Raw genomic sequence first — 21,425 nt, 5'->3', positions numbered from 1 at the left:
CATTGTAAACTCTTCTTTCACTATTTTAAGAAGTCAGCTATAAAAATTCCCTCTAGGCTGGATCTTGGCAACCAAAGGCTCTGTCTGGGAGAAACTTATTTTACATGTACAACCCCCCTCTCCTATTGACAGTTTGGGTTGGAACACCAAATCCCCCTAAAAGTTGGCCAGTTTAAAGATCATGTTTGCATTCTCAAATTTGGAAAAAAAAGAGAAGAACAGCCAGCAGATAATTAGTGGGGCCTGAGTGCTTTCAGCATTACAAAACGTGTGTATGCTTTTATAATGGCCAATATATACAACCTGAAAGGAGTTATTTTTTATGTGGAATGCAGTAGTTAAATTTATAAAGGAAACTTTTTGCATGTTTTAAGCGCAGGCTATGAGAAATAAAAACCAGAACAAAACACCCAAGAAAAACTTATACCATAAAAACAATTGAGACTTTGTTTGAAAAAATAAATCCCGAAACCATCTCTGCACTTGCATTTGCTGGAACAGGGCACTTTTCTAGATTTGTGAATATCAGATACAAAACAAATTAATAACAAGTGCCAAGAAATAGTTAACTTGAGGCATGTTTTCAAGGCATCTGGGTTTTCTATGGAAGATGACCAGAGATAAACCAAGCGTGTGGAAGATAGCGCCAACCTGGTCATTAAAATTTTAGCCAGCAATTTAAAGGAAAAGAAGGTGGGATTTATCTTTTTCTTCCTTTCTTTTTAAAAATCTGATGTAAAGGAGCAACTTAAACCACAAATGTTTCACGGCATCCACCATCACTGAACGCTCAGGCTCAAACTGAGATTTATGCTAGAATCGTGATGATCAGGAATGCAGCAGGGCCTGGCTGCCACACTTGGATGAGCTTCACAGAAACCCTTGGAGCTCGTGGTCTGCCAGCCCTTGAGCCGAGCTGTGACTGGGAACAGCCACCACCAAGAGCCTGAACCTACCTGAGGTCCTCTCTCTCCTTTCACTCCTGGAAATCCCAGTAAAAATGGAAACGGAGTGGGTCCCAAGGGGTCAAAGATTTGATAGCCATCTGTGGCAGCTGGGGTGGTGAGGTTGGAGGCCCTGGCCCTGGAGCTGGGCCGGGCAGAGCCCAGGGGTGACTTGGTGATCACCAGAGGGATGGTGCTGGGATCCACTCTCCTGGTGGGGGACGGCTTCTTTGGGGTGGGCCCACGGCTCGGGTTCTGCGGGGTTTGCTTCAGGGTAACCAGGTGGACACTGCTCGTGGTGTTATCAGTCACTCTCCTCAGTGGCTTTGCAGTACTGAGCACTTCAGGGGGCTCAGTGGTTGGTTTTTGGTTGGTCTTTTTGGTCTCTTGCTCAGACTCCTTCCTGCTGGCCGTGACCAGGCTCTGGCTCGTTGGTGGGGCCCTTCTGGCTGTGGGAAGGGGAGTTTTCTCCCTGCGTGTGCTGGGAGTGGGCTGAGACACCCTGAGGGTTGTCCCCACGCCCCGAGGGGACTGGGTGGGTACCTGTGGTTTGGTACTTGACACAACAGGTGAGGCCACCGTGACCTTGGTGGCTTTGGTGGTCAGTCTTGGCCGTGATGGTGGGGTTGACAGCAACGTGGGGGTTGTTGTTGTACCTGAACCCCTTGTCTTGAGGGGTGCAGTGACCCTGCCAAACTCCAAGTTTGGGGCAGCAGTGGTCAGGTTTTTCAGACCCTGCAGCGAGGGCTCTGTGTGCTGTGGGGTGCTGGGGGAGGCACTGGGATCCCTGGGCAGGAGGGGGATGAGAGGGGGCAGGTTTGGCCGGTAGGTATCTGCTTGCCTGCACTGTTTTTTCAGGTATTTACAGTAATGATGAGCTGCCTTGGCGGAAGGATAAATATCAAACTGGCAGATGGCTCCTTCAAACTGCACGGAGTGCTGGCTTATCTTCCCAAAGAGGAAAGATCCTTGTGGATCCAATGCCTCGTCCTTTTTAAAATGCAAATCCGCATGTACTCTGTGCTTCCCACAAGAAGTAAATAAAGTGACAGTCTGGCCACGGATGTTGATGGCCATGTTGTGCCACCGGCCGTCGTGGACATTGTAATCAAAATATACAGAGCGCTTGTGGCCCACGTACACGATGATCTTCCCGGGCACAAACTGGACCCCCAGCTGCAGTTTTTTCTTTTTGCTCCTGACGGCAAAGAGGAAGGCGTTGTTGATGCGGTGGGAGCAGAGGCTCAGCACCAGGAGCAGGTCGGAGCTGGAGCCCGCGGGGAGCAGGGCGCTGAGCGGGGCTTCCACACGGGCCCGCTGCGTGAAGATGACCCCTGATTTGAAAGGAATGACTCCTTGAGGAGCTGCACGTGAGGAGGACCATCCACTCGATGGCCTTTTCCCTGACAGGCCCAGTCTTTGAAGAACATCCACATCTGAAAGGGAAGAACAAAGATTATGTGAGGCACTGGATGGGTGTGGAGGGAAGTCAAACCAATCCCTGCACAAAGCCAACAGGATACAGGAAATCCCAATTTGCATATCTAATCCCACCCTCTCACATATATAATCCCATAACCAGCATGGAGAACTCACAGCTCTTCTCACATTGTGTGAGGGGCAAGTTTATGCTCAATGTGATTTCCAAGAATTGCCAAAATGCATCAGCTCCATGATGCATCTGGTGAGTTCTCCTGTCCCACCAGGGACCAGCTCAGATGTTCTGGAGGGAGCTGACCTCACTACAAGGAAATTTCCCACTGAGCACCCCTAGTCCTCTTCCTGGGATTTAATTCTGAGTACTGACCACATAGCTGGAAAGGAATTTGAGCAACAGATTGAGATGGGATTGCAAAATTTTGTATCCCCAGAGGGCACGTAACAAAACTTCCAGAGGAAGCAAAAGCCTTGTATCTGTCTCTCTCCAAGCTAGCAAGCAGCAGCTTTTGATCTTTGGAGAGTTTAGGGAAGTGCAGGTGCCTCCCAGCATGAAAAACATTACACCCAGATTTCAGTGAACTGCTCAAGGTTCTCAACAGTATTTTTCTTTTCCCAGCAGATCATCTTACAGCAATGAATTATTTTAATAGGTTGGAACCAGACCTGGTTTGTGAAGAGCTCAGAAATTGGTTAGGGCTGCCACTGAGTAGTGGAGGTGAGATTTGCCTCCTGTATAATGTCACCTAGGAGCCAGGTGCCTTGCTCCAGCCAGGATTGGGATTGATGCCCAGGGGACCTTTCTCCCCCAACTCCAGTAGTAATTTGCAATGGACAGACAAGCAGAACCCCCTGCCTCTGCCCCTGAGGTCTATCAGGAGTCATTCACAGCTCAGATTAGCAGGCACCAGCAGCACAAACTGGGGCCAGCTGGCAGCAGCCTCAGCTGAATTATTCAGGAGAAGATGCCGAGGTCTACGTGAGCAAAGCTGCAAAGGCAAATGTGTCCAGACCTGAAAAAGGTCCTGGTTGAGCAGCTAAAGGAGCTCAGCTAGAGGAAAAGGAGGCTCAGGGGAGAACTTCTCACACTCTACAACTCCCTGACAGGAGTCCTCAAATTGTGCTGGGGGTGAGGGGTGTTAGAATGAAGAGTAGGAAAGGCTTCTTTACCAAAAGGTTTGTAAATCATTGGAACGAGCTTCCCAGTGAAAGGTGGAGTCACCATCCGTGGAAGTGCTCAAAAGACATCAGATGTGGCACTTGGGGACATCTAATGGTTTAGTGGTGGGCTTGGCAGCCCTGGATTAACAGCTGGATTTGATGATTGTGAGGGTTTTCCAACCCAAATGACCCTGTTAAGGTGTTCATGACTCCTGTGACACCAGCACTGTAACAGTGAGCTAGGACAACTGCACTGCCTCCCCTCTTCCTGCCCAAATGCCATCCCCAACACTCCTGGACCAGCCAGCTCTCCCATCTCAGTGCCCTTTGGGGAAGCCAGTCAGGGTGAACAACCCAAATGCTAATGTTGCAAGGCAAGAATTTAACACTCAGGAAGCTGCTGGTTCCAATCATGGCTAACACCATGGGACTGCAACTTTCCTTGATTAAAAGTAAATCAACAGTCCTCCAAGGAAAAAAAAAAAAAAACTAGCTAATTTTCTAAAGGGGCCTTGGTATTTATCTGCTTTCACCCTTAACTATTAAATATTCTGCACAGAACACAGTATTTGGAGAACTGGCACACAAAGAGCCCCTTGGTGTTGGCCAGAAGGGTTGAAGACTCAAGCAGTCTGAGACCTGTGATGCTGCTGGCCAAGAAGGGAGGAGAATGATGAGAAAACCTCTGTTCCTTGACTTTGGCAAAACCCTCACCCATTTTTGTATATTAAGAATGATTCAATCAGTATTTACTTTGCCTGAGTTTAGCTTTATTCCCACCTTCCTTTTTTTAAAGCAGCTTGACTCATTTTCTAGCAGACACTACCCCGGAGAAGGTGTGTCAGATGTAGAAAAGGATGGAAACGTTCCCACTCTGTGCAGAGGGGTAATTTATGCACAGCATGTTCAAGTGTTAATGACAGCATCTCTCCCATACTCTGAAATCCTTGGTCCCCCACTGTTTTTATTCCATATTGTCCAACAGGGCTGTCTCTCAGTAGCCTTCCCCTCTCTGCTCTGAGCAGAAGAATTATGACAGTGTCTTCATTCTGGATAATCTCCAGGGCTCATGAAACACCAAAGGCCAAAGACTGGCTTTAGTGAACTGAAGTGGGACCTTTGCCACAGACTTCAAAGGCATCAGGATTTATCCCTAAGAAAATAAATTTGCCATTTAAGCAAGCAGCTCTTCTCCAGCTTCCAATTTCTAAGTGTATTTTTAGGTTCTCCCTCAGAGGCAGACGGGGCTGTCTCTGCTGGAGATGCTGCATGCTCTAGCAGTTATTTATTTGGTAGCTGCTCTGCAAAGACCTGAGGATGTTTCCATGCTCAGAGGATGCTTCTGCTGCTGTTTGCAATCCCAATGCCTCGTTAGCAACAGCATCCAGGAGTGTTTAAGGGAAAAAAGCACAACCCAAACACTGCTCTCCCTCAAAAGCCGCTAAGGTGGAGCCACACTCTGAATGCCCACGCAAAATCCCAATAAAGCATCCTCCTGCAGGACACACATGTGAACTTTCCAGCACCAGGTCCAGATACAGAGCTCAGGGCTCCTGTGCACCCAGCCCATCTCCTCTCCTCTCCATCCCATCCAACTGTCCTGGGCTGTTGGGTCACATCTCCTGGGATATGGATGTCATCAACCAATGTGAAATGCAAGGTAATTCTGACTTCCTGAAGCAGCTCCAAGTTTAGCAGAGGATTTTTTCCCCTTCAAACTTTTTCCCTCTGTGGATTTTTCCATCAAAACACATTATTTAAAAAGAACATGCACTGAGAGCTGCCTGATCCCAGGTGCCTCAAAGCTAGTAGCAACACTTGAGCAACTGGGAAAAACTCTTCTATCAGACTCTGTGCATGAAGTGAGATACACAGAGATTCCTGAACAACCCCATGATCATCTCTGGAAAGGGGAAAAAATATTTTATTGTTCTCCTTCCCCTCTCTTTCTTTCCCTCCCCCTTTCACCACACAAAAAGCTGTACAAGGAAAATAAGCCAAAAGGCAGGAGAGGAATAACTTGCAGCTTCCCAGATTCCAACAGCCAAGATGTGATGCCCACAGCTAAAACTGGGTTGAATAAGTGCAGCAGTTCCAAAAGTTACTGCCCAGACCTTTAGTCAGCACACAACAAATGAACTCACCTCACAATCTTTGGGATTTGTAACACTTGTGGAAAGATCATCCTCTGTGTTCCCTGATTTTCCAGCATACAGGAAGACTCCTAATCCTTAGAGCAACAGCCAGAGTGTTTTCAAAATCCCACAGCATTGGCTGAATTTCATCCTCACACTGCCCTGTGAACAAGTTCTTACAGCTGCTGAGTCTCATGTTTGGAAATCCTGGGTGATAACACAGCCCCACGTCACCCATGTTTTCTTGCAGCCTTTACTTCCCTGCAAGGTTTTGTTTTCTGGCACCCAGAAGGAAATTCTCTCTCTCATTGTGTGGAAACCAGGCAAGTTTTTCAAAATTCTTTTATCACAGACAAAGTATCTGAGAGGGGAGCTATCAACTACACCAAGGTAAACACAATGAGAGTGAAATGAGAGAGTTTTCTTTATATTGAAGGTAACAAAAGACACAGCCCCATCCCATAATTATCTTAGGAGTAAAATGATGGATGGAGGTGAATCTAAACAGCATATTATAATCTACTTGAAAAGCAAGATGCCAAGACACAGTATTTGTTCTGCCTCTTTACGAGCTGACATAAAACTTGCTCTGAAAACTGCTTGACTAAGTAATTCAGCCAGATGTTCACCTCCTTTGCATGGAGGCAGAATTTGGAAAATATTACATTTTTCAAAATTGCTGATGGCAGGGATCTATTCCCTCCCTCCTGTAAAAAGTGGTCCATGGGCTGGCTGACAGCTGAGTGCTGACCAAATTTCTATTTTTCCTTCATGTTTTAGAGACTGAGAGGAGAGCCCTGGAGCCTGCTAGTCCACTTAGTGCTGTCTGCTGACGGCAGGGGAAGCTGTTCACTTCCAGCAAATACCCATGTAAAGCAACCATGTGGGAAAGGTGTTGCTATTTTGAGAGGAGAAGGCTCCTTTTCAAACAGATATTGCAGAGATGCTCACACCCACTATCAAGTGCTAAAGATTAATATTTTTTGTGTGTTTTTGTTTGGTTTCAAGTTTAATCTCTTTTGTAGGGTTGTTGGTTATCATACCTCAGCCTAGTCCTGTTCCTGGTAGCACCAGGGAGGTGATGCCTGGACAAGGGGTGAGGACAGGCTGAAGGTGCCCTATAGAATATCCCCTCACAGCACAGAGACTGAACCAGCTATAGCCATTTTATTGTCAGCCAACACTGCACGATTTTCCTCCCTTAAATTTGCTCTTACCTTTAGAACTCACATTATTTCTATATGTGACATCCCCTGTGCTGGCAGAGGTGCCTGGGGTGCACCAAAGTCACAGAAAAATCTGCCAGAGACATTTAATTCCATAAAGCCCCAGTCTCAAGGGGCACTTTTTAAGAGCAGTTAAGTCGTGGCAAGTACAGGTGGATGCCAGTGACATTTTAGACACAAAGTGCTTCACTCCCACCAGTTCCACTAGACAATCAGGCTCTGAAAATCCTGTGGGACACATAATCACCTGTACAAAACATGGTTCTTTTGCCAGCTCTTAACTGCACCATCTATATCATCTCTACTGCAACCATCAGCAATAAATGCATCTAACTGTGCACTGGGCTCAGACATGGATTGTTAAGTTATAATCCTACACTGGTACCAAAGCACTTGGCTTTTACTTTTGTTGAAGGAAGAGAGAAAATAAGAAGTGTAGTTTACCTTCAGAATTTCCCTGTGTGAATCCCAGGAACCAAGTAAAACACAATATTGTCCAGAGAAAGCAGAATCCCCTAAAAATGCAAGAGAAGAAAAAAAAAATGAATGCATTTCTACAACAACAGTAACAAAACCAATTCCATTGTGAAAGGTCTTCTCCTTGATCCCAAGTCCAGCAAAGGCAGTGACAGGAAGTAGATTCAGCCTGAGACCTTCTTTTTCTGATTTAAAGCCATCCAAAACCCAGTGAACTTAGTGGAAAGGTTTCCCAGCGGAATTAGGAGCCTTGAACAAGGAGCAGCCCTGTGTTTTGAGAGGCAGGGCCATCACTGCTGGGTCTGTGCTGCTGCTGCTCCTTGGCACTCAGCCCACCCAGGACAGACCACCAGAAATGCAGGGGAATGGAGAAATCATTCTGAGCTGGGAGGCCCCAAAGCCCTGCCAGGAGTGCACTGTTGGGACATGTAGGAAATGGGCTGGCACTCAGTGCCCTGTCGCCTCAGCAAACACATCCTGACTCCTCCTGCTTAACCATATCCTAAGCATGCAAACCCCTACATGGGTCTGCTCCTCATTTTACACCCAGGTGCAAAGGTGGGGGCAGCTTCTCACCACTCAGCACCCACTGAGAGCCTCCTCACAAGCCTGGCATGGTAGGAAAGTTTAGGAAATGGGAGATCCACAGACTTCCAACCCTGTGCTCTCACAGACCCTTCCATGGCTGAGAGGGAATTTGACAAACCTCTCTGTTAGCTCAGCTTTAAGCCTTCAGGTGCCATTGAAAACAGCAGCTCAGGGGAAAAATCCTTTTACCAGAAAGGTAGCTAAAACCCCCCCTTTCCCCCATCAGCTTCCTTGATTTGTAGCCAGCTAAAGAACATGGGAAACTCCTCGGTTAGGCTCACTTAAAGCTGTCAGTGGAAAGTTTGAAGATTGAATCCCCTCATCTTCTAGAAAGGATATTTAACAGCTTCATCAGCAGAAGCTGCTGGAGGAACAGACAGAAATGTGAACTACAGAAAGTGCTCAGGCAGGAGGCAGCAGTGTGGGACACCCACAGGTTGTTTGTCACTTCAGCCCAGCCAGGGTGAGCACTGGACTGTGCAAAGCCATGCCAAAGTGCAGCTTGCTCCTCTCTCCACATCTGATGCACAAGTCATGAATCAAACCACTCTTCTCCTGCCATCGAGCCTCAGCTTTAGCCCAAGAAATCATTCTCTGAGACAATGTATTACCCTGGCAAATCCTCACCCAGTGCAGAGACCCTTTCCCAGAGCTAAAACAAAGCCACAGTGATTTACATCAGTGGGGAAACCTGGCCTTGAATGTAAAAATCCATCCAGGAATCCAGCCACTAACTAATATTTTAAGGCTTAAAGAGATAAAATCCTGGAGTGGTCCCACATCAACTGGGAAAGAAATGAGCTGAAGCAATCCATGTCCTCCTTTGCTGTTTCCATCATCCTGACACCGGGCTGCACATTTCAAGAGCTCTGGGAGTGCTTTAGTTTATGGAAGAACAGCCAGGAATAGCCCAATCCTGGTGTTCTTTTGCCATGTCCTACAACCAGCTATATCCTAACCAGGAGACCTTCACCACGCTCCAGAGATCTCCAGCTTGGAGCCTTGGCTGTTTTCTGGCAGCTCCATCCCTTGGGATGCTGTTGGGATGGAGACACTGCCAACTCAAGGAGAGCTACTGGGGCAGACAGTGGAGGAAGGGAAGCAGAACAGGATGATTCCTCATGGCCACCTCTGGCAGTATTTTGTTTGGCATGAGAGAGGCTAAAATCCACTTCACAAGACAACCTGAACGTCTGTGCTCATCTCCAACAGAGTTCAAGATGTGGACACAATTCCATGGAGCAAAGACCTGACTGGTTATCACCAGCTTGACTGCCTGAAGAGAACACAGGAGGACAGGGAACGGGATCATCACCAGCAGCACTCCCAGGTATTGAGAACCTGGTGAGGTGAGGACCTGATCTGGTGAGGATCAATTTGTATAACCACTGCCACTCACAACATTCTGAAGTACAATTTTTGGTTTTTTTTGAGGGGTACCTTCACAAACCAAACTCCTGTGGATTGACACAATGAGGAGAACAAGTCTTGGGGGAAAATCCAGCACGTAATTTCATTCCAGTGACACTCTTGGGCTGTAAAGGAGACGATGCAGAGTGTGGGATCCAGCTGGCCCCAGCCCTGCTCCTGGACCCCTCACATGGCCAACCCCGTCAGAGCTGAGAGCGGGGCCGGGTGCCAAAACACTGCAGAAAAACACTTTGGCAAAATCCACCAACTTAATGGAAAAAGCAAAAGCAGCTTCCAAATGGCAGCTGTGTGAGTGATGGGGCTGTTAATTATCCCAGGGTTTTTAATGCAGGCTCTTTTTCCACAGAGCTGCACAAGCAGCTCGAGTAGCAAGAGTAAAGAAGATTTTTCTCCTTATATAGAGCTATCAAACCCACCTTGCCTTTATCTCAGCTTCCTCCCATGAGCAGTCATTTCCACTCTATCAAGAGACACCACTGAAGGCATTTATTTCTTTTATTCACAGGCTCTGTGAGTACCACAATGAGGATCCTGGAGAGGAGAATGCTCAAGAGAGAACTCAGAGCACCTTCCAGTGCTTAAAGGGCTCCAAGAGAGATGGAGAGTGACTTTGGACAGGGGTAAAGAGGAAGGCTTTAAATTGAAGATGGGCAGATTTAGAGTTGATATTAGGAAGAAAAACCCTGTGAGGGTGGTGAGACACAGGTTGGCCAGAGCAGCTGTGGCTGCCCCATCAGTGGCAGTGCCCAAGGCCAGGCTGGACAGGGCTTGGAGAAGCCTGGGACAGTGGAAGGTGTCCCTGCCATGGCAAGGGATGGAATGAGATGAATTTTCATGGTCCCTTCCAACCCAAAGCTCTGCTGCAGCCCCTGGGTGTAGGGGTGCCCCAGAGCACACATGATGTAAGCTCACATGAGCCTTTACAGTTTCCAATGCAGACACCAACTCCCTTTATAGCAAACTGAAGTTACTGACTGACTACAGCTTCATTTTACTTCCCTGCTTTTGGCAAATCCTGTGGATCAGGGAACTGCCCAGTGCCAGGAGTCCAAGGAAAAGCACAACTGAGAGGGACAGAGAGGCACAAACGCCCTCATGCCCTTCTGACCAGGGCTGGAATGGAGCCCTGCACTGAATTAAGGACAGCAGGAGCACAACAGCCTTCAGGGTAAACTTGGTCACAAATTATCCTCGAGGAAGTGACAATTTGACAAAGCTGAGGCAACCTGTAAAATAATTGTGATCAACTAATTCCCCGCTATTTCTGGAATTGGTTTGGAACAATTTCAGCTTTTTTTTTAAATAAAAGATTTGCTCTGACTTAAAATAAGAAGTCCAACTGATTTTGACATCTTGTTTGTTTAGATGATGGGTTGAAGCTGAAGGAAATATTTCAAGGGCCCATGGCAGCATTTAATTTTTTATTTTGTTTTCTCCCTCATTTACAGTGGGGAAATGGCTTTGAGATTGCAAACGTTACTGCAAGGTGGAAAAACAATTCCCCCACCACTTTTCTCCACTCAGGTGTATATTCTTCCTGTTCAAAAGACCACAAAGCCAGCTGGAGGCTGAAAATTGCTTTTCAAGAAAAGCAAACCTGCATTTCTAGCTGTAAATCAGACTGTATCTTAAAAAGGAGAAAATGCACATGTGGCTTAAGATCCTTTGCACACGACTGGAGATGATAATTCTGTAAGTTTTGACAAACAGGAAGGAAATCACAACCTATAAACTGAGGCTCTAAATTGTACTGTGCATCAATTCCATCCCAGCTTTTTGGGGTAGAAATCTTATTTTGTACCAGCAGCCTCCTCTGTGGAGCTTCTGAGGCTTCTGGAAATGATGGTATTTCTCCACTCTCCCCCTCAAATTTCTGGCAAAAGCAATGGAAACACACAACTATGTGGACGTCCCCACATTGACCCTGCTCAGTCCTTTGCTGCACCTCTCCTGCAGTATAAATGAGGTATTGACTTACACCTCCAGGCAATGATTTTGTACACAGGCGCTGCTGCAAACGCCAGTGTGATAAGGGCAAAGTTTCTGAAACAACTGAAATACTATTACTTTTCAATCCCCATTCAGCAGCTCCATTTTTTAGGAAAAGTATTGAGGAGACAAAGAGATGTGGCCCCTAGAAATCCATTCTTAAGGTCATTAAAAATACTAAAAATCCAGAGTGGTCTAGAAAATGTCTGTATTAAGTACGGAAAAATCAAATCCCTATCCCTGGAAGTGTTCAAGGCCAGGTTGGGTAGGGCTTAGACCAACCTGGTCTACAGGAAGGTGTCCCTGCCCAGAGCTGGGCTGCTCCTGGGGCCAACCTGCTTCCCCACATGGGAGATGCCAGACTGATAAGGCTCAAGCACCCTGCAGGCAACTCCCAGCAGCTCTCCACAGTGGGGGATCCTTCCTGGGAACCCACCACTGCCTGCCCTTCACTCCCATCCCTCTGTCTGTCTGTCTGTCTGGGATACTGGCTTTGCTGCTGTGTGAAGTGACAACACTCAGCGCTGGCCCTGGCCTTTGTGTTCTCCAGTAACTGGAGCCCTCTCCACAAACAGAAGTGCTAAGCCTGATCTGTCATCTAACTCCTTTTTTGTCCCTCCAACAAACGCCTTTGCATTCCTTCATTTTGTGAATGGGGTTTGGCAGAGCCATATAGAATTCCCCATTGTTTCCATTTGCTTCAGTAAAAGCGTCCATCATGTCTACTCATGTCCCCAACAAATTGGCAAAGAAAGGGAAGGGGGAAAAATAAACCCCACAAAACCCTGTGTTTGTCCCTGGGCAGAGATTTCCAACACCAATCTCACCACAAACCTGGGCAGCCTTCACTCAGTAGCTGGATCTCCATGAACAGAGATATTAAGCAGGGCAGATTTTGACCCCTCAACCCATTGCAGAAAGGGGATGAAGGTGGAGCTTTATTTTAATAAAGCACACAGAGAGACACGTGGAAATAGCAGGAGGGTGGTCCTGGACTGTGATGCTGTCTGTCCTTCATGGGACACATCTCCAGGTGCAATTGCCTCCTCTCTACCCCCAAGCACGCAGCACATACATCATTTGCCACCCTATTGCTGGATTTGTCCAGCAGTGCTGGATCTGCCCCCAGACCACCTGCCCGGCTTGCAAGCAATCCTCTTTTCCTCTTAAAAGGATCCATGGCTCCCTGCAGCCCTTTCAGGGCTTCCCAGGGCTGACTCACCCTGATGGTGCCCAGCGGATGCTGTGGTACCACGTGTGCATTTCTCATCCAGCACACAGATGGGCCAGGCAGCCCCAGGGCAGCATCGTGCCACCAGCCCAGGGCTGGGACAGCAGGCTGTCACTGTCTGAGGTCTCCAGGAGCATCGAGCCTCCTCCATGGCCAGCAAGGGGCCCTGGGGCTAAATGGGCCAAATTCACTGCAGTGGAACAACACCTGGACACGTGCTCCATGCGCATGCAATGCAAACCCTCCTCTGATTTTTGGGGGTCTGTGCTCACCAAAAACCACCAAGAGGGCCACTCTAAACTTGAAGAGCCTGTACAACTTCATGTTCTTCTGCTTTTACAAGCTCTGGCAGCTCAAGTCTTCCAGCACACTCTGCCACTGCCGCTCCTCCCTTGGGGAGTCAGCCCTTCCACTGTCACCTGCAGGCATCCTGTGGGGCCATCAACTCCCCCAGCGCCACCAGCCCTGCTCCAGAGGCAGCTGCAGGAGCGCTGGAACAGGAGAAACCCCCAGAGCCACCAGCCCTGCTCCAGAGGCAGCTGCAGGAGCGCTGGAACAAGAGGAACCCCCATTGCCACACGGGGATCGCTCCCATCACCAGCTGTCCCCAGGCAGCAAGGGTGGCCTGGTGACCCCAAGGACACGCCAGCCGCGGGCTCAGGGCACCGTCCCCAGGAGCAGTGACCTCAAGGGGACCCTGGAGCCGTGGGATGCACGGCGCTCTGCCAAGGGAATCAAACCCAGCACCGAAATTCCCTCCGGGAGAGGATGCGAAGGGCAGCAAGCGACCTCTGCTGAGGAGGGACCGGAGCAGCACACGGCGGGGACAGCCCAGGGAGCACCCGGGACAAAGGGCGCTGGTTCCGAGGCACCGGGACACACCAGGGCACAGTGCCCAGGGCATGCACGGCTCCAGGGCTGTGCCAGCCGGGCACACACGGGGCAGAGCGGGCACGGATCCCCTGCTCTGCCCGCTCCTGGGTCCGAACCGCGCTCACACGGGCTGTCCCAGGCAGGACCTGGCACCTGGGCAGCATCTCGCTGTCCCCATGGGTAGGTGATGCCTGGTGCCCTGTCAGCGGCTGTGCTGGTGCAGAGTGTCGCTGCAGAGCGCAGCCCGTGCCCTCGCCGTGTGTGACACGCTGCTCCTGCTCGCTCAAAGGAACCTTTCTCTGCCTGCTCCCCCCTTTCTGACGCCAGCCACCCTTGCACGGTCCCAGGCGGTTCTCCCAGACCGTGCCCAGCACTACAGAGGTGTAAATGCGAGATGCTGCAGCTACCAGACACGCCACAGCTACCTCCATAAATAAATAAATAATTATTTTTAAAATCCCAAACAAAACCCCCACACCGCAAGAACCCCAAAGCGCTGAGATTCAGCCCTTGGGAGTATATAAACACACAGAAAACTTGTCAAGGAGAGCAGTTGCAGCTCCTGGGAAGGGCTCTGGGCTCTCCGTGTGACTCCACACACACAGACTGAGCCTCCAAAGGGAGCTGCACATTCCCCATCCACCCCCAGCTCTGGAATGGGGTGGGTGCAGCAGGGTGACCCCGGCCCTGGAGGGGGGCTGCCCCCAAACCCCCCGGCCCCGGTGCCCCTCTTTGCCCCATCTCCCAGCCCAGCCGGGCACAGGGATCCTGTACACAACTTTTTCAAACTGCCAGGCAGAAGAATCCCAGCCTTTCCAAGGGAGTGTCGGTAAATCATCAGTACATCCGACAACGCAGCCAGCGGGATTAACCCTTTGCGGGATCCCGGGAAAAATAACAACAACAACAACAAAACCACCACCAACAACGCGTTTAACAATGAAAACAGTAAAATCCGGTCCCGGCTGTGGCAGGAGGGGGACGGGCAGGGTGTGCGCCGGGATCCTTCCATGCACGGATGGAGAGGGAGCCGCGTTTTGTGTGTGCCGAGCACATGAAGAGCGCCGAGCCTCAGCCCCCCGGGCTCTCCCAGCTCCCGCAGCACCAGCCGTGTCCCCGTGTCCCCAAAGGACAGGGTGGCAGCAGCATCCCCAGGATGCTCCCAGGAGGGGCTGGGACCCCCCCGTGCAGGGTGAGGTTGAGAGGGACAGCAGATCCGCTCCTGCATCAGCCTGGGGGCTGCAGGGGCCTCCCGGAGCAGCCCCCGGGGCTGGGAGCCGCTGTCTGTCCCTGTGCTGGGTTTGGGGATGCCGGGGGGCTCCTCCTGCCCGTCCATCCCCGCACACAGCGCAGCCTCATTCCCCGTGCCCCGCTCCGCAGCGTGGCCTCCCTGCCCGCACAGCCCGTTCTCCCCTCCAGAGCGGGAGTTTTCACATCATCCCCTGGCACAGGAATGTCTTCCCGCAGCCCGTTCCCAAATCCCTGCGGCTCCCCGGCACCCCCAGCCCGCCCGGGATTCCCTTCCCCAGCGCGGAGTAGCGGAGTTTGTACTCACCCCCTGCCTGCCGCTGTAGCTCTGAGTCTGGAGACCGGCTCTGATTCCGGCTCCATCACGTTTTAGTGCATTGTCTCTTTCGGGCAATTTTTGCGGCAATCCATCAGAAATCGGGGGGTGAGGCGGTTTGTGGGTACATCCTTCCCAGGAGCTCGGCTCTGTGCCTCGCTAAGGGGTTCGGCTGTGTCACAGACACCCCTGGCCCGGACGGCTCACTCCTTCCTCCTTCTCTTCTGGGTCCTTTTGCTTACACAGATCTTTTAATCCCATTTAACTCCCTCTCGGCAGACTGCAATTACCTTGGAAAAAGGAGAGAGAACACAAAGTACACTCTAGGAAGCCAGGCTGGCCCATGGTCGCTGGATTTCTTGTCTTTTTTTCTCCTCTCCTTATAAATAGTGCAATTTCTGTGATCTCTGATTCCCAAAGTCCGTGATTTCAAGTGTTTTCTCTTAGCTGTTACATTTTTTGTTGTTGGTTGGTTGGTGGTTGTAATTATTATTTTTATTTGCAATGCAGATGTGCCTCCCACCCCCCAAGGATCTCTCCTCTGGACTTAGAGAGAAGAGGAAAAGGCAGATTTTGAGAAATGAAAATTATTTAAGGATGTTCTTACTGCCTCTCTCTGCTGCCCTCCTCTGTAATAGCGAAGCATTTACGAGAAATTATACAAAATAAATAAATAATTTGGGGAAAAAAAAAAAAGAGAGAGAAGAGAAGAAGAAGAAGGAAAGAAAGAAAAAAAGAAACTCTTTTGGCCAGAAATGCAGGGAAAGAATTGAAGACCCTGTCAGGCTCCAGAGAGGGAAGCACAGGCCTTTCTGCTGATGGAAATTGCAGCCCCCTGCACTCACCTGTCCAGGAGCCCCAAACTGACCTTGACCCACCTTATGAAGTACCTGCCATGGCTTTTCCCTTGGGATCTGCGCTTGGTGCAGGCAGCTGGGAGCCTCTGGATGGGACTCAGGCTTGGAGGAGAAAAGTCCCCCATGCTCCTGTTCCCCTCCTTGAGCTGCTCTGCTTCCCCAGGGCATCTCCAGAGCCCCGAGGGATGGGATCTGCATCCCGGAGGGCAGGAACGGGGCAGTGAGTTTCCCTATGCAGAACAAGCTGGATACCAAATCCTCTTGGCCAGCTCTGCCAGGAGAGGGGACTTCCACATGTGGATAAAGCCTTCATCCCTGCTTCCCCTCCTCATCCAAAGTCCCACCCAGCCAGCCCTGGAGCCACCGGCAGGTCCCTGAGGCAGGTGAGGGACAATGGTGCCACCTCTGCTTGCACCCCTGGGTGTCCCTGCACCCCTGGGTGTCCCTGCACCCCTGGGTGTCCCTGCCCTGCTCCCTCCCCTGCCAGCCCCTCTGCCTCGGGCACTTACTCTGCAGCGAGCTCAGGGGCCGAGCAGCATCTCCGTGCAACCCCATGGCCCTGGGCATTCATTGTCCCAGCAGCTCACGGCAATCGCTGCTTCTTTAAAAATAATAATAACAGCTAATTAAAAAAAAAAAATTAAAAAAAAAAAGAGGGAAAAAAAAAAAAAAAGAAAACTGAAACAAAGCCCCTTCCTCCCTCCTTGCCCTTCAAGGTGTCTCCGGCGCCGCCAGCCCGGGAGAGGCGGCCGGGCTGAGGGGCCCGGGGCCAGCCGGGGCTCTCTGGGCTCTCCCCAAATTCAGCAGATAATCCTTCCCCGGGGCTGGCGCGTCCCCCTCGGGCCGTGGCCGCACTCGTGGGTCATGGATGCTGCGGGGATCCGGGAGAGAAGGGCGGAGGGACATGGATGTGAGAGAGGTGGGAGCTCTGAGGCTGCCCTTGTCCTTTTAAATAGCTGCGGCCCGGGGACTCCGCGCTGGCGGGGGTGCCCCAGGTATCCGGTTTCAGCAAACAGCAGCTAATGAGCACAGATCCAGCCTCCAGAGGGGCAGGATCAGCGCTGCCGCCGGGCAGGGGGGCACCCCGGGCACTCCAGAGCAGGGCAGGGCAGCGCTGAGGGGCAGGGCCTGCAGGACAGGGCAGGGGACAGGGCAAGGGGTAAGGGAGAGGGCTGAAGGGGCCACAGGACCTCCAGGGCAAAGGGATGAGGCTGCAGGGTAAGGGGACAGAGCTTCAGGAGTTATAGGACCCCCAGGGTAAGGGGACAGGCCTGAAGGGGCTACAGGACCCCCAGGACAAGGGGACAGGGCTGAAAAGGCTACAGGACCCCCAGGAGAAGGGGGCAGGGCTGGAGGGGCTACAGAACCTCCAGAGCAAGGGGACAGGGCTGCAGGGTAAGGGGAAACGGCTGCAGGGGCTACAGGATCTCCAGAGCAAGGAGATGGGGCTGCAGGGTAAGGGGACAGGGCTGCAGGATCCCCAGGGCAAGGGCACAGGGCTGCAGAGGCTACAGGATCCCCAGGACAAGGGGACAGGCTGCAGGGCACAGGGTAGGCCCTGCGAGGTGCTGAGCACCCAGCACAGCCCCAGAGCCCAGCGTGGCTCTGCCATCGAGGCTGAGGCACCCCAGGGGCTCCCTCCACAAAGGTGCTCTGTGTCTTACTGCATTATCCATCCCCTGAGATGGGGAAGGGCTGGAGCACCTCACAGCTGGGCATGGGCATTAAACTTATCCACTCCCCATGAAAAATACATTAAAAATACACAAAACACAGCCACAAGCAGGACCCCACATTGACCCACCAAGTACCTGAACTCAAGGCTAGAGGAGAATGTTACATCATGTTCAGACTAGAAAATTCAAGGACCCACTGGCCTGACTCAGCAATGCAGGCTTTACTCAAAAACCTGACCTCAGAGCATGGCCAAAAGTTGAGGTTTCCCCCATAAATCAGATCTCCTACATGACATCTTCTGCTCCCATGCATGCCAAGGGCTTCTCTCCCTTAATGCATATATTTGGTTTAGTTGTGCTTGCTTGCTGGAGCTGTGGTTTTCCATCTCCCAGTTTCTATAGAAAGAAGATTTTATTCATACCTTTACTCTGAAGCATCTGCATTTTGCTTCCTTTCTCGCTGTTACAGATGAAGTTTTAAGCAGAGACAGCAAAAAATTTGAAACAAGCAGCGTTGGGACTATGGTTAACTAACAGCCTCACAGTTCCTCTGTCCTCTACAAAACCTTCTCAGAAGGGTGCAGCTAAGTTACACATCCTTGTCAGAAATTCCTATTCACAGAAAAATGTGTCTCAAACCCCTCTGAAAGCCCAGGAACTCAGATGACCCAAACAGTGCAGCTTTGAGGACTGTGACTTTAGGGACAACAGGCAGTGACACAGCTTGTCAGAAACACCATAAAATCTCTATTTTTCTTAGCTATTTTTTCCCCCAGCTGTTCTTTCCATGTTTCTCAGTCACACATTCCTCGCTGAGAAACATATTCTAGCCATGCTGAAGTGTTTAAGATAAAGCTTTAATCAATTAAATAAACCTCCAAGTTCACATAATTGTTGGTTAATCCCTCTCCTGCTTATTTCTACCTTTTCTCTCTTCTGAATGCAGCAAATATTTAGTAAACTCCCTTTCCCTCAAACAAAACCAAACCCCACCCTACTTGAAAGGAACAAGGCCTGGCTTTTTAGAGAGAGGGACAAAAAGGAAAGGAAAATGATGGGCTGCATCTTTTTGCACAGATTTATCCAAAGTGGGTAGTGGGAAAAGACTGATGATGCTTCAGGTCCACAGCATCTCACCAAGGACCACCATAAAACTCACTGACAGCCTCATCCTCAAATCCTCTGCCCACATTTGCTCCCATGAACATTTTCAGACCAAATGCATGCCTGAAAGCTTTGCTAGCACGAAGACATAAATGTATCCCAGCAGTAGGAAAAAGGGAATTACTTTAAAACAAAAGGAAACCCAACATTGCTGAAGCCAAGACTTGTGCCAAGTGAATTCAGGTTCAAAAATTAGACCTCATTCTTCAAAAAGAGAAAAGCCACAACATATGATCTGAATAGAAATATATTTAGCAGATTTATTTTTCTTCCCTTCCAAATTTAAATAGAAGCCATTTTAAAACACTGAATAAACTGAAATAAAACAGCATAGCAGTGAAATGAGAAAAAGGAAAAAAAAGAAAAAAAGGAATTGGAATTGACTAGTTTAATTAGCCAAAAAATAAAAAGTACAGGGGAGGAAGAAATGCCACCACACAACATGGGGGACAGGGAACAGAACTCTTACTTTTGATGAAACACACTCAAAAAAAGCAGCATGTCATTACAGCCTGAATAAATACAGCACCTTAAACATTCCCCCCTATTTAGCCACTTGCCAGAAGAACCAGTACCCACCTCTGCTCAGGAGCTGCAGCTCAGTTAAGCATCAAGGCTCTCATTAATGTAGTTTTGTCTCTTTGCTCCTCTCAGAAAAGTGTGGAGGCAGCTGGAGCCAGGGCAGGCAGTGTCACAGTGCCCTGTGTGACACACTGAGCCCAGCTCCACAAAACAGAGAAATCCCAGCCTAACCTGGACCTACCAGCCCTCTTTGGCTTGGCCTGGAGCACAAGCTGAATTACACTGCAGTCATTTGCACCTCTGCCCCAGTCCAAAAAGCATCCTGGATCCCTCACTGCCCCCAGAACTCACAAGGAATTACAGGGATGTGTTTGGATATATTTAGATAAATACCCCATTCAGGTTTCAAACCCGTGGCATAACCAGGCAGAAGTGAAAACCGCGGCACCGGAAAAACTTGTGGGAGGGATCAAACAAACAGGCGAAGGAAAGGTGGGATAAAGAGCCTTTCACTCCCTGCTGGGCGGGGGATCCACGCCCAGCCCGGAGCAGGAGTGTCTGAACTTGGAGCAAAGGGAGCAGGGTGATGGTGCCAGCTGGGATGGGAGAGCTGTGCAGGGAGAGCAGGGCTGTGGGCACGCCTGGGAGCCGGCAGGGACAGGGGATTCACCTGGCACAGGAGAGAGGGGCTGATCCCAGCCCAGACAGGGGCACAGCACCCATCAGGGCACAGCAGGGCTGATCCCAGCCCAGACACGGGCACAGCACCCTGGGTACAGCATCACTGGCAGGGGCACAGCACCCCGGGAAGGTACAGCAGGTCTCATCCCAGCCCACACACAGGCACAGCACCCTGCAGGGGCACAGCAAAGCACATCCCGGCCCGTACCCGGGCACAGCACCCATCAGGGCACAGCAGGGCTGATCCCAGCCCAGACACGGGCACAGCACCCCGGACAGGGGCACAGCACCCTGGGCACAGCTCCTGGCAAGGCCCAGCAGGGCTCATCCCAGCCACACATGGGCACAGCAGCTCTGGCAGGGCAGAGCAAAGCTCATCCCAGCCCCTACCTAGGCACAGCATCCGGCAGGAGCACAGCAGGGCTGATCCCAGCCCGCACATGGGCACAGCATCCCTGGCAGGGCCCAGCAGGGCACAGCAGCCCTGGCACAGCACCCTGGGCACAGCACCCCTGGCACAGCAGCCCTGGCAGGGCCCAGGAACGAGCCCTGCTGACTCAGCACCCGCGCTGCAGCATCAGCAGCCTCGGCAGCAGAGCTCCGGGCTAGGGCTGATCCCTGCCTGCCGGGCTGGCACGGAGCTGTTTCTGCCAGAGAGGCTGTTTCTATCCCTTTTTACCCCCACACTTGGCTGCAGGGCTCTCTCAGGTGTGTAATTCCCTGTGTAGGATTTCCTAATCCCAACATGAGTTTTCTATTCAGATAATATGGCACTTTTCACATCCATGGGCTCTACTCAAATGACTGGCACTAGTTCAAGCCCTGGATTAAAGTCTTCTCTACCCTGTAGGGACATGACCATGAGTAGAAACCTGCTGAAGAGCTTCATTTGCCTGCGGAGAAGTCTCACCATCCACGGCAGAAGCTGGCCCAGCTGGGATCTGGTCAATGGATGCTCCTAATTTGGTCTCTCTGGCCTCAGCCATCACTGCAAGTCAGGAGGTTTCTGCAGAGGAGCAGAGCATGCAGCACTCCTGGTTTTGGGGTTTGCTGTTTGACAGCTATTCATGATCCAAAAGCTGCTGTGGGTTGTGTTTCTCATTCCCAGTGCACTGTGGAAGGTATTAATTATAGAGGAGATGCACAGAAAGCTTGAAAATCATGGATGTAAGAGAATTGCTGCTCAGTGTTATCCCCCCTCTCTACAGCCCTCCTGACAAAGCCATTCCTGTCCTGTGCCACCGCTGCCGGTGACACGTTTGAACTCCTGCAGCCTTTTGATGTAAAATGTTTTAAATTCTTTTTGGGAACACTAAAGGCTTTTGTGTCCTGGCCCGTGCTGTGGGGATGCCACGTGTGGCAGAGACTGATCTTTCTGTGCTTTCCAAGTGCACCATGTCACACGGGGCTGCCCAGCCGGCCGGGAGGTGGGAATGGCTGTTAATCATTAAATGGAGCCCTTTTCCATG

The 21,425-nt window shown here is 50.6% G+C and overlaps 1 protein-coding gene across 2 annotated transcripts in view; it reads right to left on the bottom strand.

Moving 5' to 3' along the window:
* The window catches only part of COL27A1 (collagen type XXVII alpha 1 chain), a 149,728-nt gene extending 133,288 nt beyond the window's left edge, over positions 1-16,440 (bottom strand). The window contains exons 1-4 of one of the 2 annotated variants that reach the window (XM_074556062.1): positions 16,423-16,440; positions 15,048-15,346; positions 7,348-7,418; positions 957-2,380 (exon numbers count right to left, since the gene is read on the bottom strand). In XM_074556062.1, the coding sequence (XP_074412163.1) occupies positions 957-2,380; positions 7,348-7,418; positions 15,048-15,103 (1,551 nt within the window). In that variant the 5' untranslated portion in view covers positions 15,104-15,346; positions 16,423-16,440. Of the gene's footprint in view, positions 1-956; positions 2,381-7,347; positions 7,419-15,047; positions 15,649-16,422 lie in introns of those variants that run through there. The other variant, XM_005490550.4, reaches the window with a different exon arrangement.
* Between the last annotated feature and the right edge of the window lie 4,985 nt (positions 16,441-21,425).

This window comes from Zonotrichia albicollis, chromosome 21, assembly GCF_047830755.1.
Source record: "Zonotrichia albicollis isolate bZonAlb1 chromosome 21, bZonAlb1.hap1, whole genome shotgun sequence".
Lineage (NCBI taxonomy): Eukaryota > Metazoa > Chordata > Aves > Passeriformes > Passerellidae > Zonotrichia > Zonotrichia albicollis.
This window is presented reverse-complemented; position numbering and strand designations above follow the sequence as displayed.